At 37.1% G+C, this 16,400-nt stretch overlaps 1 protein-coding gene across 4 annotated transcripts in view; it reads right to left on the reverse strand.

Moving 5' to 3' along the window:
* Nucleotides 1-16,400, reverse strand: part of LOC306664588 (V-type proton ATPase subunit S1-like protein) — a gene marked incomplete at its 5' end in the record, with an annotated part of 39,965 nt that overhangs the window by 13,661 nt on the left and 9,904 nt on the right. The window contains 5 exons of one of the 4 annotated variants that reach the window (XM_079145566.1): nucleotides 1,768-2,000; nucleotides 2,838-2,899; nucleotides 3,149-3,189; nucleotides 15,437-15,459; nucleotides 15,925-16,095. In XM_079145566.1, coding sequence (XP_079001692.1) covers nucleotides 1,768-2,000; nucleotides 2,838-2,899; nucleotides 3,149-3,164 — 311 coding nt within the window. Of the gene's footprint in view, nucleotides 1-1,767; nucleotides 2,001-2,837; nucleotides 2,900-3,148; nucleotides 3,190-15,436; nucleotides 15,532-15,924; nucleotides 16,101-16,400 lie in introns of those variants that run through there. The other 3 variants (XM_079145565.1, XM_079145564.1, XM_079145563.1) reach the window with 3 other exon arrangements.

A 16,400-nucleotide genomic window follows, 5' to 3' on the forward strand; every position in this document is an offset into this window, starting at 1 on the left:
GGAGATAAGTCATGTCTCTGTTTTTGATAAACCCCATGACCATGATAACTCTGGCCACTGAGGACTTATCACCATGATAATTCCTGCCACAGGTTCAGTATTTTAAAATGACCAATGGGGGTAAACTGTGCAGTATTCTAATTAGGTTTTCTAAAGTAATCAATGGGAGAAAATTGGGCAATATTCTAATCAGGTATCATAAGATAACCAATGGGAGCAATGGGGTAAAGTCTTCAATCTGATCTGTAGAGGAAAGAGAACTCCTCCCAGTTCAGCATAGAAGACACTAATTTCCAGATGATAACACATCTGACAGATGATGATCCTACGGGTCCTATTTGCAAAGTAACAAAGTTCACTGGAAGAACTAGGTCCAGAAGCCAAATTTTTATTTTTCCCATCTGTTTAGGCTCCCCATGATCACTAAGATCCCCAAAGCCCAGTGAAAAGCTGTGGTGCCATGATTTTCCCCACAAATACCCTAGCATCAGAATAAATGCAATTAAGATGGGCTAGCCACAGTTATCTCTAGGCAATCAGCCTCTCTCCATGCAGCTGACCACAAATAAAGAGCCCTGTAGAGCATAAATTAGACCCTGAGGAAGAAGGTCCTGAGCTCTCAGCAGTGCCGACATCTCTTGATAGTCTATATAGTCATGCTATAACAGGGTAAACAAATCTGGAAGGATTTTGGATGTTTACACTTTCAATTCCCTAAGTCTCTATTAAGAGATAGTCATTCTCAATAGCAAAATACTAATAATGATGTGACTTTGAAGTGCATATCAATATAATTCATTTTTATCCATCATCAGGAATTTTTAGATGAGAAATAAAGTTGAGGAACAAAAAGTTGTTTTCAAAGTATATAAAGTGTAAAAAGAACACACACACACGCACACACATACAATAGGTCATGGTTTATACAAAGCATCTTATCCATCTGAACGAGGCCATAACAAATGCAGAGAATCTTCCAAAAGCATCCATTTTTACCAGCAAATATTGAAAAGGAGGTTTATAGAACACTAGTGGAACATGTCAAATTTTTCTCCCCCTGGACCAAAGCAAGTAATAGCAAAATTGTTTTGCTTAGATGACTGAAAAGCAGAGAAAGACATTGGAAATTGATTTGTTCTTCAAAAGGGACATCTGTTTAATCAGCTTATCTCTTATCAAAACTAATCGTTCTCATCAGGTGGAAATGTCCTAAAGAATTCTCTGAAGCTTAGCCACTTAGAAGTTCCTTGCACATTTGCAAATAGGCAGTGTTCCACAATTTCAGAAAGCCCCTCTTAGAGTCAGACATTTGTCCTGGCTAAAGCGAGTCTTCTCTCTTTCACTCACATGTATAACTCAGCTATGACATGCAATTTCTTCCATGGAGAGACAAAAGAGTTTGAAACCTAACATTCAGAGTTGAGACAGCCTGAAGTCTTTCTTTCCTTCTTTCCTTTCTTTTCTTTTTTTTTTTTTTTTTTTTCAGAAAGGGTTTGGAAATCCTCATTTCCAAAACTCTTATTTTCCATAAAGTAATTATGATAATTGGTTAAAAGGTCCAGAAGGAAATTGCCAGGAAAAAATTTTAAATCTTTAATTTCTGACTTGTTCTTTCATTTAGATATCAAATACTTGCTCCCTTCCTCAAAGAATATCAGGGTCATATTCAAAGGAACCCCCTTTTCTCTTCTGAATGACAAAAACTGGATCTTCACAGTGAACAGACAATAGCCCTCAGGGATTCCTCAAGCAAACAGATCCACTTACATGGCACTTTCTTCACTGCAATTTGAGTTGGTGGAGTCCACTATTGCCTTTTGACCAAATGCTTCATCTGTAAGGTCCAGCCAGGTACGATTCTTAAATTTAATTATTATTCTTTTGGCCCAGAAGAGAATGCAGGAAATTCCATCAGCAGAGACATTAACAGGGTTATGATGGCTGAAGGCATTCCAGTGTTCTTTTTCTAAATGTCCTTCTTTGCTCAGATTGTTAAAGGCCTAATTAATCAAATAAAATAAAATTAAAAAATAAACTTGTGTCCATGGTACAAAAGTTTTCCTAGAAGTAAAAGGGCTAATTCATATCTTGTAATGATGGACATGTCAGACATTCATTAAAATCTGTAAAACATACAACACAAAAAGTGAACCAAGGGCTGGAGATATGGCTCAGCTGGTAGAGCACAAGGCCCTGGGTTCAATCCCCAGCTCCACCAAAAAAAAAAAAAAAAAAAAAAAAAGGTAAACCAATTACTCCAGTGCAAATACTGATGAAAAAAAAATTAATTAAGAGGCAACAGCAATGCAAGCTCAAGGATAAACAAAGACAAAATGCTAGAAGGGACCCAATAGAGTACAGCAAGGGGATCAGCAGGTAGGAAGCAGGGAGGGAAAGGAAGGTACTGGGGAAGGAGATTGAGCAAATTATGTTCATGTATAAATATGATATGATGAATCTCACTATTATGTACAACTACAATGTACCAATAAAAAGAAAGTACAAACCAACAAAAAATAAAAATAATATAGAAGGATAAAATGCTACTATAGTGATGGAATCTGGAAAGCAATAAAAGTAAAACTGAATATTGTAATGAAAAAATAAAAGTAAAACTGAATATTGTAATGAAAATATAAGACAAGAAAATCAAATACTTTAGGTTTTTCTCAATTTTAAGAACACTATAATATACTTCCCTACCGAAAGTTCAAGCAAGAATATGTTAATTGTTAACAAAATTATTATTTATATTTTCTCAGTACCTCCGACGAAAGAGAAAATGTTTTAATTTTTTAAAAGATAGATTGCAATCTAATTCTCAGGCAGACCCATACCTTTGTGGTTGGTATTGTTGTGAAATTCTGGGTTGGTTTCATCTCTCTGTTACTCTGTTGACCTGTCAAATAAAGATATAAGTACCAAGCTGAATGTCATCAATTTTTTAATGTAATTGAATGACAATAAAATGCTAAGCACTGTGAAATATATCAGACTTGAGTCTCTTTTGCCTAATAATTTAGAATATACTAGTTTAAGAAATTTGTCACATGGGGGAACCCAGGTATAAACACCACTAGTAAGGGAAGCCTATCACAGAAAAAGGCTGTTCTTTAACACCCTCCACCAAGGAATCACAGAGTCTTACCATTCTTTTTAAGCATTTCTTTATTTGAAGATGTTTGAGAACTGAAATTGGAAGAAAAAAAAATTAAAATGCTGATTAAGTACCTACAATTCAGATTACATGAAGCTTTAAGAGGTATATTTCCTTCAACTCTACTACAAAGCAATAGTAACAAAAACGGCATGGTATTGGCACCAAAATAGACAGGTAGATCAATGGTACAGAATAGAGGACACGAACACAAACCCAAATAAACACAATTTTCTCATACTAGACAAAGGTGCCAAAAATATGCAATGGAGAAAAGATAGCCTCTTCAACAAATGGTGCTGGGAAAACTGGAAATCCATATGCAACAGAATGAAACTAAACCACTATCTCTCACCCTGCACAAAAATCAACTCACTATGGATCAAGGACCTTGAAATCAGACCAGAGACCCTGCATCTTAAAGAAGAAAAAGTAGGTCCAAATCTTCAACTTGTTGGCTTAGGATTAGACTTCCTTAACAGGACTCCCATAGCACAAGAAATAAAAGCAAGAATCAATAACTGGGATAGATTCAAACTAAATAGCTTTCTCTCAGCAAAGGAAACTATCAGCAATGCGAAGAGAGAGCCTACAGAGTGGGAGAATATCTTTGCCACTCATACTTCAGATAGAGCACTAATTTCCAGAATATATAAAGAACTCAAAAAACTCTACACCAAGAATACAAATAACCCAATCAACAAATGGGCTAAGGATATGAACAGACACTTCACAGAAGATCTACAAGCAATCAACAAACATATGAAAAAATGTTCACCATCTTTAGTAATAAGAGAAATGCAAATCAAAACTACACTAAGATTCCATCCAATTAGATGGAATAAGATTCCATTCCAATTAGAATGGCAATTATCAAGAATACAAGCAACAATAGGTGTAAGGAATCCCACGAAAACCACGCCGAACACAGGAAATCACATAAGGGAGTTTACTAAGCAAACAGAGTGTCTCTCTGCAGGGTAAGAGAGAAAATGAGGGGAAAAGAGAAAGGGTGTGCACTAGAGAGAGTGGAAAACAAGGAGGAGAAAGAAAGTGAGTCAGGGGAAGAGAAAGGCAAGAGAGAAAAGATGGCGGTGAAGCTATCTTTAAGAATCTCACTGGGCTAATGGGACCAATAATGGAGAAGGATACTTGCAAGCTGACTGATGAACCAATAGCTATCTAGGATGTTCACAGACTGACAGTAGTTGGGAGGCGGGGAAATGGCTGCATCGGAAAGGGAGGGGGAACAGCTTTGTACATTACATGCCCACATTTCTGTTTTTATAAGAAAATCTTTTGCTCTCCAGTTCTTTCCCGCCTTATCTCTCCTTCCTGTCTAAGTGACTGGGGATGGTTTTGCAGGTGAGATGTAAAAAGTCCATTCTCCCAGGGGCAGTCTTCCAGACTTCCAGAGGCAGATGGTTTTCGTGGACTTCATTTCCTCGATTTGACTGATCCCCTATTTCTACACTAACTGCCTGTCCCCAATTCTGGCTTCATTCACCCTCTAATTTTAGGAACTCTTTTACTGCTGTAGGGAAAGGGGGTCGATGACCACTCTGGCTTCTTTGAGATGGAAGGGGGCAGTGTGGGTCAAGCAGTTTGGAGTTCCCTTTTTAGAAATCGGGTTAATCAAGGGGTCCATGGTTGAAGTCTGGTTGGGGAAGAGCAGGTTGTAAAGGCATCTGGGGGTGGGTGCTTCATTACAGTCAAGTTTAATTTGGAGAATAGCAGCTTGATAAATTTTCTGCTTTTAGGCTTGTATACCTGGAAAATATGAACACATTTAATATACAAAGAATAATGTTTTTAAGTATGTTACTCCATGGAATAACTTTATAAATTAATCAAATGTTTCTAACAAGCACATTTGAGTAATCCCATACATGTCAACTCTAATTCACTCATCTCATTGTAAAAAAAAAGATATCAGACAAGTGTACCAACAGTATTTGCCGTCTCTTTCCTGTGGAAGAAAAGTCCTAGAAAAATTGATGTTAGACATTTTATAAACATCAACATTTTATTAGTTTGACCACCTAGAGACTTGTGAGTTAATTTTAAAGACATTTTACTTCTATTAGTTTACCCAATTTAAATTGAACCTTTTTAAATCATGTGAATTAAAAGTATTTGGATCCATTTCTTAAATTTTAATTTTTATGCATGCTTATATTTAACACAAAAGTAAAGGCCTTGTAATGTTTATCTCCATTGCAATGTAACAGATGTTCAAAAAAACTCGAGTTGGATAAAAAGAACTGATCAAAAATCATTAATCTAGGTATGTAGGATCAAAATTGTGAGCTCAAAAATATAGCATTTAAGAAAAACAAGAGTCCTAGAAGAAAAATGATAATGGCCTTTAATTATAGCATGAGAAAATGGGAAAGAGAAGGGCAGAGAGAAGAGGAAAAGGGAGAGATAAAGTGTTGTGTTGCAGCCCAGGAGAAATTTAAAATGGACATTTTTTTTCCCCTTGGGTTTCAGACTGGTCTCCCACTGGGCCTTCCTCCATTTTCATTTCAGTGTAAGCCTTGACTGAGATCTGAAAGGGGCTAACTGGTTCTAGCAGAAACTTGATGCCTAGGGCATTTTAACCCTTTTCCCTGGTTAGTAATCAATTAGGTTTGGATGCAGAAAATTGTGAAACATTATCTCCCACTACTTGTGGGGAATGGGGCTGCTATATCATACTCCTTACTGGGACATGCCACTGATGGTTGGGCTGGTTACTCCCTCCACAGCGGCCTATACAGGACCTTGTGGCAGGAGGACTAGGTAGGCTGGGCCAGGGAATGGAAGCAGAAACAGCTGAGTCAAAGTTGGAGGAGGAGGAAGGATTAAGAGGGGGAGAAGGAGGTGACGTTTGAGTTTGCAGGAAGAGCCAAGAAGGAAGAAGGAAGAGACTTGAAGATAAGGAATCCCTTTCCATCTGCCCGCTCACTCGTGGAAGCTGTGCGCCATTACACAAAGGAATTTTAATGGCTTTAAGCCAGGGGTCAGGCGAAGGGTTGAATCTGCCAGAATGGAGGACCCAGATCCCATGGTGGAGACTGATATAGCCAAGTCTGTGGCTAGGGCATCCTGAGGCCAGAGTAGTTGACTGGAGATAAGAAGGTAGCACATAGATGGTGTCGTCACACAAACATCAATGTGGGGCCAGGCAAAAGCCAAGAAGAATTGAGGACCTGATATCAGGGTTTTTGAGTACGAGTGTGAGCGCAAGATGAGCCTCAACCCTGAGAGAGAATCTCCACCATAAAATCAGGAATCCACCTAGCAGAGAAGACCGACTATAGGGGCCAGCCATAACTATAAAAGTTGTGGCTAGGGTACCCCCACCCCTCAGCCACCTCAAGAGCCCCAGACACTCGATGGTCGCTTCTCAGGTCAGCAGAGGTATGTTTAAATGATCTAGAGTGGGGACCTGTCTAAGGGAACTCACCAATCTGAAGTCCAGTGTTGCATGCAAAAAGCTGAGTGTCTGGGCGAATGGAAGGTGGGGCTGTGTCCGGGGGCCACTGGGGCATCAGATGGGTTTCCACTTGCTTAAGAGGCAGTGGAAGGACCCATCCAAGTCACGGCACCAATGTGAGGAATCCCACAAAAACCACGCCGGACACGGGAAATCACATATGGGAGTTTATTAAGCAAACAGAGTGTCTCCCTGCAGGGTAAGAGAGAAAATGAAAGGAAAAGAGAAAGGGTGTGCACTAGAGAGAGTGGAAAACAAGGAGGAGAAAGTGAGTCGGGGGAGAGAAAGGCAAGAGAGAAAACATGGCGGTGAAGCTATCTTTAAGAATCCCGCTGGGCTAACGGAACCAATAACGGAGAAGGACACTAGCAAGCTGACTGATGAACCAATAGCTAGCTAGGATGTTCACAGACTGACAGTAGTTGGGAGGCGGGGAAATGGCTGCATCGGAAAGGGTGTTAGAGCAGCTTTGTACATTACAATAGGTGTTGGAGAGAATGTGGGGAAAAAGGTACACTCATACATTGCTGGTGGGGATGCAAATTAGTGCAGCCACTCTGGAAAGCAGTATGGAGACTCCTTAGAAAACTTGGAATGGACTCACCATTTGACCAAGCTATCCCACTCCTCAGCCTATACCCAAAGGACTTAAAATCAGCATACTACAGAGATACAGCCACATCAATGTTCATAGCTGCTCAATTCACAATAGCCAGACTGTGGAACCAACCTAGATGTTCTTCAATTGATGAATGGATAAAGAAACTGTGGTATATGTATACAATGGAATATTACTCCACCATAAAGAATGATAAAATTATGGCATTTGCAGGCAAATGGATGAAATTGGAGAATATCATGCTAAGTGAGATAAGCCAATCTCAAAAGACCAAAGGACGAATGATATCGCTAATAAGTGGATGATGACGACACATAATGTGGGGAGAAAGGGGTCAGTGTTAGGGTTAGGGAGGGCGGCAAGAATGAAGGAAGGAAGGACTATATAGAGGGAAAAGAGGGGTGGGAGAGGTGGGGGGAAGGGGAAAAAAACAGAATGAATCAAACAACATTACCCTATGTAAATTTATGATTACACAAATGGTACGCCTTTACGCCATGTACAAACAGAGAAACAACATGTATCCCATTTGTTTACAATAAAAAAAAATCAGCATACTACAGAGATACAGCCACATCAATGTTCGTAGCTGCTCAATTCACAATAGCCAGACTCTGGAACCAACCTAGATGTCCTTCAGTTGATGAATGGATAAAGAAACTGTGATATATATATATAATGGAATATTACTCAGCTATAAAGAATAATAAAATTATGGCATTTGCAGGCAAATGGACGAAACTGGAGAATATCATGCTAAGTGAGATAAGCCAATCTCAAAAGACCGAAGGATGAATGATCTCGCTGATAAGTGGATGATGACACCTAATGGGGGGTTGGAGGGGAGCAAGAATGGAGGAAGGAGGGACTGTTTAGAGAGAAAAGAGGGGTGGGGGAAGGAAAAAATAACAGAATGAATCAAACATCATTATTAACCTATGTAAATGTATGATTACGTAAACTGGTATGCTGTTACTCCATGTACAAACAGAAACAACATGTATCCCATTTGTTTACAATAAAAATAAATTAAAATTAAAAAAAATTAAAAAAGGTGCAAAAAAAAAAGAGGTATATTTCAGGAATTATATCTCAGAGCAGAGGAGCAGAAACTTAGACTGAAAGAACTATTCATTTTTTAATGGTGAATTTCTGATATAAAAAGTAATACATGCTCTTCAAAGAAAATATAGACAATTCAGAAAAGTTTAAAGAAAAAATTTTAAAAATCAACCCTGATCCTTATTCATTGAATATTGTAGAGAGCCCTCCATATGTCAAGCAGTGTGCTAGGCACAGAGGTTTAACCAAAAACAAATAATAACAAAAGAATAAAGCATAATAAAATATTTTATAGTAAAGTTATGTACTATATTGTATTGTTAGTATACTAAAGCCAAAATAAGCAATTCTTGTCATTTAAAAAAATCCAGGTACCAAAAAGGTATTTTAGAAAATGATGAGAATAGAAATTATGAGATATATACTTCCAGTCTCTTAATACACACATAAACATACATCGATATACCACATGCATATACAATTTACTTTTTATAAAACTTAAAAACAGATTTTTATGAACATACTATTTTGGAGTCTGCAATTTTTTTGTTTTGGTACTGGGAATTGAACTCAGGAGTGTTGGAAGAAATCCTAAGTCTTGGCTAGCAGCTGTGGATGTCTCAAGTGTGTAAGGAAAGCCTTCACACATTCATGCCCATCAGGAATACTTATGGAGAGGAGCATTCCACTCTGGTCACCTAGGAAAGTAAACTGTCCCCAAATTTACCTCGTGTTACCATGAGAACCTGTATAGGGGCCTGGTGGTCTGATCCCCCGTGGCACATTGTGATTGGGTTAAAAGTCTATAAAATGTGTGGTTTCTCCTGCAATAAATGAGTTTGCAGGTTGCTCATCACAAGCCTGCATTTACCCAACTCCCGGAGTCTGGGTTATGACTCCGTCAGCTCTTACCTGCGCCTGAGCTAGCCTGGCACACACCCCTACACAGGGGCACTCAACCACTGAGCCACATCCCCAGCCCTTTTTTGTACTTTATTTAGAGACAGAGTCTCACTGAGTTGCTTAGTGCCTCACTTTTGCTGAGGCTGGCTTTGAGCTCTCAATCCTCCAGCCTTGGCCTCCTGAGCTGCTGAGATCACAGGTGTATGCCATGGCACCCAGACGGGAGTCTGCAATTTTTTTTAACATAAAAATATATCACAAATTGTTACTGATGCTATATATTTTTCTGATACGATTTTGAATTCAATGTGATATTACATCATGAAAACGTTATCATAATATCTTTAACCAAATTCCTATTTTATTTATTTATTTATTTATTTATTCATTTATTTATGTATTATCAGGTATTGAACCCAGGGGCATTTTTAACCACTGAGTCATATCCCCAGTCATTTTTATTTTTTATTTTGTGAAAGGGTCTCACTAAGTTGCTGAGGCTGGCTTTGAACTTGTGATCCTCCTGCCTCAGCCTCCCGAGTTGCTGCCAAACTCCTATCTTGTGATGGGCTGACAGATCTGACTCCATGAGAATGTTATAGGCCAGACTCTAAGGGAAATGACTAAACAGACTCCATTTTGCTCTGAGACTCCATGTTATGTAGGAAATAAGCTTCTCCCATGGGAACACCCGCCTCTGTGTCCATCATCAGTTACTTAGTGTGACATAACAATACAGAATGATAATTCCTGTAAAGAAAAATTGCTCTCTTTTGATCCCTATTGCTCCTAAACAATGTACCATGTGAACAGTGATTGTGTGAATGTTAGTAACCATTCTTTAGTTTGTACCTAGGTAAGTGGGTCATTTTGACCCACTTCCCCCTCTGTCGATGATCTCATGATGTTAATGTGTAATTTCGAATCATAGCAACAGACACTTATGATTAATGTGATTTTTGGTATAAGAACCCCTACAACCCTGTGGTCGGGGCTGTTCTCCCAAATAGCCATTTTTTGGGGGCATTGTGTGAGACAGTCAGCCGGTCGGTTTAATAAAGACCCTCAAATTTGGACTTCTCAGTGGTGATCAGTCTGTTCTGAAGTTGTACCTCATAACATTCTTAAGTATTTAAGTTATACTATGAATTGAGGGTCCCCCAAAATTTCATTCTGATTAATGGCTTGGTACCCAGGATGTCAGTATTGGGAGGTCAGGTATAGTGAGAGATCTTTAGGTTATTGAGCATTTGCAGTAGTTTTCATGTGAACCATTAATAGCTCTTGTGAAAAAGTTGTTATAAAAGGCGCAAACCTGCCCCTTCTGCTCTCCCTGATTCCTGGCTCAAGGTGTGATCACTTGCTCCTGACACCTGTTCCAGCATTCCCACTCGCCACCCATCGGGGAGCTCTCGCCAAAACTGAGTCAGTACAGGGGCCATGCTTCTGAACTTCTAAAGTTGTGAGCTACATGGACCTCTTTTTTTTTTTTTTTTTTTTTTTTTTTTTCTTTTCATAAGTAGCCTGTGTCAGATATTCCATCATAGTAATTAAAAGCTAATTGATACAAGTTGTTTCCAATTTAGGGGCAGTGTAAAAATGCTGCTTTGTTATTGTGGATTGTTTGTTCATACCCATATGAAGTTCTTTAAGATAAATTCCTGAAGTGAAGTCATGAGGTTAGAATATATGTATATGTTTCATCATGAAATGTTTTATAAACAAAAATATTTTAGAACCTCCCTACGTGCCTGTTTCTATCATTTAGCTTTATTAATTAGCAAGTCATAACCCACTTCTCCCCTATAATGTTTTGAAGAAAATATCAGAAATTATATCATTTTGATATCTACCCTAAAAGATAAGGACTTCAAAAACTAACAGCATGATGACAGCTATAACATATTGATAATTCTTTAAATATTTTTAGTGTTTAAATCTCCAAATGGGTCATAAATGTTCTAAAAATTTTGTTTATTATACATTTGAAGTTTTTCATAAGTTTTACCTGTAGTATATGAGAAGGCACATCAAACTCTATGCTTAACATATCACTATTATGTAACCTTAACATTTTAATTATTAAAAATATATATTATATGTCATGATATGTATGCAAAAAATAATTATAGCCAGAGTTACTAAAGTCATATCATAGTAAAGTGCTTTAGAATTAATCATATGGAATCAATTACAAATTAAATGTACTATTCTCTTTATAATATGATCTGTTATCTACAGAGAATTTCTGAAGATAACAAATTGGGGACAATGATGTCTACTAGGTGCCCTAAATAAATTCATGTATGCATGCAATTATTCACTCTTTCTTATTCACTCATTTTATAGAGGTATAGTTTGTGTACAGTGAACTATGTACAAAGTATACAAATCTATCAATTTTGGCACATACGCACAATATCACTGCTACAATAAAGATACAGAATATTTACATCACTCATGTTATGGTTTGGATGTGAGGTGTTCCCCAAAAACTCACATGTGAAACAATGCAGGAAGTTTCAGAGGAGAAATGCTTGGGTTGTAAGAGTCTTAACCCAATCAGTGATTTAATCTCTGATAGGATTCATTGAAGTGGTAGGGTGTGGCTGGAGGTGGTGGGAATTAGGGCGTGGCTGTGAGGTATTTATTTTGTATCTGGAGAGTGGAGTCTCTCTCTCTTTGCTCCCTGATGATGTTAGCTGCTTGCCTCTGCCACACTCTTCCACCATGATGTCTTGCCTCACCTCCAGCCCCAAGGAATGGAGATTACTGTCTATGGATTGAGACCTCTGAAACTGTGAGCACTCAAGTAAACTCTTCCTCCTCTATAATTGTGCTGGTTGGGTCCTTTTAGTCACAGCAGCAAAAAAACAAACTAAGACAACTCATAAAAATATCCCCAAGCATTTCTGCAGTGGAGAGAGATGTTCCCTCCACCCTCAGGCCCAGGAATGTAGACTGGCTTTCTCTGCCTTTAGATTAGTTTGCATATTCTAGAATTTTATATTAATAGAAGCATATATATTCTTCAGTGTCTTTTTTTTCAGTTTTAATGACTTTAAAATCAATGTATATTGTTGCATATATCAAGAGTTCATTCTTTTATTGCTAAGAATACTGTCGATATACCACATTTTATTTGTCTTTGCATACATTGATGGGTATCTAGGGTATTTCTAATTTGGGGCTACTTCAAATAAAGATTTAAGAACTCCCTCAATATAACAGTTTGTGTGGAAGATGTTATTATTTATAGTAAGACTCTTGTGAGAGGAGTTAGCATGAATCAGTCCTCTGAGCCCATTCTAGGAGCACTAAGAAATTTAATTTCCTGAGTTAAACTCCAAATTCTATAATGCAAATTAAAATGTCACTAAATATATACAAGAAAATCTAATATCCAGTCACTACTTCTTGAAGAGCTTCAAGCTTTCTAATAATATAACTACACAAATAGATTTTTAAATTTTCCTTAATTTGAATTTTATTCAAAAATCATATTTCATGATGCCAGGTTACATACTCAATTTTTAAATATCTTAGTGAACGAAAACAGAAAATTGTGAGATATATTTTACCTAGGTAACATTAAATTGATCAGATCAATTGAAAATATTTAGTTAGTAGGGGAGTTTAATAAATGTTTATTGAATAAAAGTACAAAGTGAATGAATGAGCAACAGTATCATTAGTAGTACTGGCTCTTTTGAGGCTTTGTTCTGCTAATTAAATTTTTCCATGTGTTCACTAATGAAAGATTTCTAGTAGACAACACAAGTTCATTGTCTTTTCAATGTCTCTGGTCTGAACATCTAATAACCATGGATATAACAATGCAGCTGTACTTTCTAAAACAAGCTGTAATCCAGATAGGCTCTGCACACACCTCTAAATCTGAATTAATGAGGTTTTACTGGAAAGGGTAATCTCAAGCCAGACAAAATACATGTACATTTTCCCATTACTATACAATCTCTGAATGACAGTAGGAACTATTCAAACCCTTTTCCAGTAAAAAGGGTCTCTGGAATACTTGAAAAGTAATCAAGAATCTTAGATTTGTAGCAGTGAGTGCCATATGCCTTCATGCAGGTGAACGTGACAATGAGGCGGCTCTGTCATGGTCCTTCTGAGGACAAAAGCCATACTCCCACCATGACCTACTCACCCTGAAGTCCTCAGTCTGCCGACTGTGCTTGCCTCAGTTCACCTCTTCCCTTTTCTCTCTGCTCCAGCTACACTTGCTTTCTTCATTCCCCGGGTTTCCTTCTTCCCTCATAAAAGCCTTAACACAAGCTGTTCCCTCTGTCTGGAATGTTCTGCATCATCCTAGTTATTTTCTACATATTCTCCCAATCACAACTCAAATATCTCTTCCTCAGGAGCACGGTCTTATTACACTAGTTCAGATACCATTTTATGTGCTCAGTCTCCCATAGTTTTTCCTCATATTTCCATGTTGCTTAATAATTATATTTATTACTTGATTAATAATCATCTCTTCACTAGTCTTAGTCTATGAGGGCAGGGACTCCACCTATTTTGGTCTTCACTAAAGACCCAGAGCCTTGCATAGTGCCCAGCTGTTGAAAAGTACAAAGTATTTTTAAAATGTGTTACATGCAGGAACAAACAAGCAAATTAATAAACTCCAAAATCAAAGTGGAAAATGGGAGATCACAGATTTCCTTTTGGTTCCAGAATAAATCCAACATGAGGAAGGAATGTGAAAAGGAAGAATTCTTCCTAAGCTTAAGGATACCTGCATCAAGCTCAAACTGCAGTTGTCCTTCCTAAAGACTTTTGAATATGAATAGTCCTATGAAGTTGAAAGGTATTTTTAATTTCAGATCCATGATTTGAAAGAACATTCATGAAACAGCAATCAAGAGGTATCTGAGCTTTATAATGAATGAACGTGCCATATTATTAGACTTGAATGATAATTGATTTATACAATTTTTAAGCTCTAAAGCTTCTGTAGTTAAGATTATTTAAATTTGTTAACCTTGTCTTAAAAACAGAATTTGGGTTTTTATAATTCTTGGTATACGTTTTCCAGTGTAATACACATATCAGTCATTTCTGTATCAACTTAATGGGGAAACATTATTAAACTTTAACCACTTAGGAAAATAAGTCAGTTACTATTTAAAAGCAAACCTGAAGGAAAGTACCAACTGATTTGGGAAAAAATGGGGAGAAAAAATTTAAGATGCCTACCCTTACAGCTTTTATCTGCTGCTGACTTAATAATTCTTCAAGACAAGTTTTTCTAGATCACTCTGCTTGCTGCTATGCTTTGTGTTCACACTAAATTCCCTGGTGCATTTGTTGAAATAGCACATAATGAGTAATTGGGAGACATAACATAAATTAACTGCTATTCAGATTCTGAATATTCTTTTTTTTGTAGATAAACTTCTATATGCTCCCTTATACGGTGCAGAAAGAAACCAAAGGGACAATAAGAGTACAAATAGAAATTGTGCTTGTTAATTACAAATACATGTATCATACACAATTACTATCTCATACCTGTTAAAATTATTTAACAACTTTTCTTTAAGGGACATGTTATATATTTCTGAGATTTTAAATTTTCTTTTTACTTCTCACATGAGAACAGGAGAAACTGTGAAATTAACATTAACTTGTAAGTATAAAAGAAACCTGATGGAGGAACTTTAGATTATGTAGAAGGAAATGAAAGGGGGAGGGTGCAGGAGTTTGAAAGATGGTGGAATGAGACAGACATCATTACCCCATGCACATGTATGATTACACGAATGGTGTGAATCTACATCGTGTACAACCACCATAGAAATGAAAGTTGTACTCCACTTGTGTACAGTGAATCAAAATGCAGTAGGTAAAAATAAAAAAAAAAGAAACTTGAACACTGATTTAAGGAGACATTTTTTGATAGACATACACTTGCATACATAATACAATGTTTCTTGGGTATTTTGAACAAATAATCCTTGCCTCTTACAATAAAGATTATTTTTAATGTCTTAATTATAAACTCGTTTGATAATTTTAGTAGCTAACTATATTCATTTTGAACCATTTAGTAGCTAGTTTATCAATTTGGAGCCATAAACAAATGTAGATATTTGACAATTTAAAGAAATAACAGAACCATCCAATGTCAGATTTGCATTGAAGTTCACAAATGCACTGCATTAAAAGATATACAATTACTCACCTTACATTCTTCCTGGTAAATATCTGGTCCAAAGTTAGTGAAAATCCCATACATAAAAAAAGAAGTGAAAAACTAAACAAGATTTTTCTTCCCATTAAGGAATGAATCAGTTTCTTCAAACCAAGCACATCTGCTAATTCATAATGCAAACAGAGCAGAAGCAGTACTTTTCATGCCATGTAACTGACAGCATATTCAACCAATAAAGGGACAGTTTTCCCCAGGATGTGTTATGTGGAGGAGGGCAGAGGGAGGGACCTAATATTGCTTAATTTAGAGTATAGAATGAAACCAATATTTAGGTTTTTAATTACTCATCTCATTGAATGACTATAGGGAGCAACTTTTTTAGAGAAAATCTATTTATCAAATAAGATCTTTTGAGAAATTTGCATTGCTTTGATACTGTCACAAAATATATGAAGTATATATTTTTTATATGCATCTTTCAGGTGAATAAACCAGTAAAATAAATTTCTGGAACTTACCTAAATTTACATATGTCCCAGCTCAAGGTTTCCTGTTGAATTCATCCCTCTCCACCTGCTCAGAGGCATTGAAGGGAACGGTGAAGAGCACTGGCTTTGGAGTCAGACACCAGGCAATTGCACACCCAGCTGGTGCCAGGCAAGTGATTTTCGCCCGCAAAGCCTTGTTTCCTCATCTGTGGAATGGGAACAAGAATAGTTAAAGAGTTGTTGTGAACCTTTAATACGATGATCATAGATGAAAGCCTCTTCTTCAGTGCTTAGCTAAAGAAAGAACACCTGTTGTTACTGGCTGAGGGGGTCCCACCAGACCCCCTTAAAAAGCTTTCACCCAAAAAACAGGACCCAATAGAACCGAACAACTAAATCTATAAGGGTTATATTACATTTTAGAAAAATGTAATTAAAATGCCACAATAAAGAAAATCTTCCAAAGTGAAGCGGCAGCATTTTTGTCAATGATAAAGTACTGGTAA

This window comes from Sciurus vulgaris (assembly GCF_902686455.1).
Source record: "Sciurus vulgaris genome assembly, chromosome: 6".
NCBI lineage: Eukaryota > Metazoa > Chordata > Mammalia > Rodentia > Sciuridae > Sciurus > Sciurus vulgaris.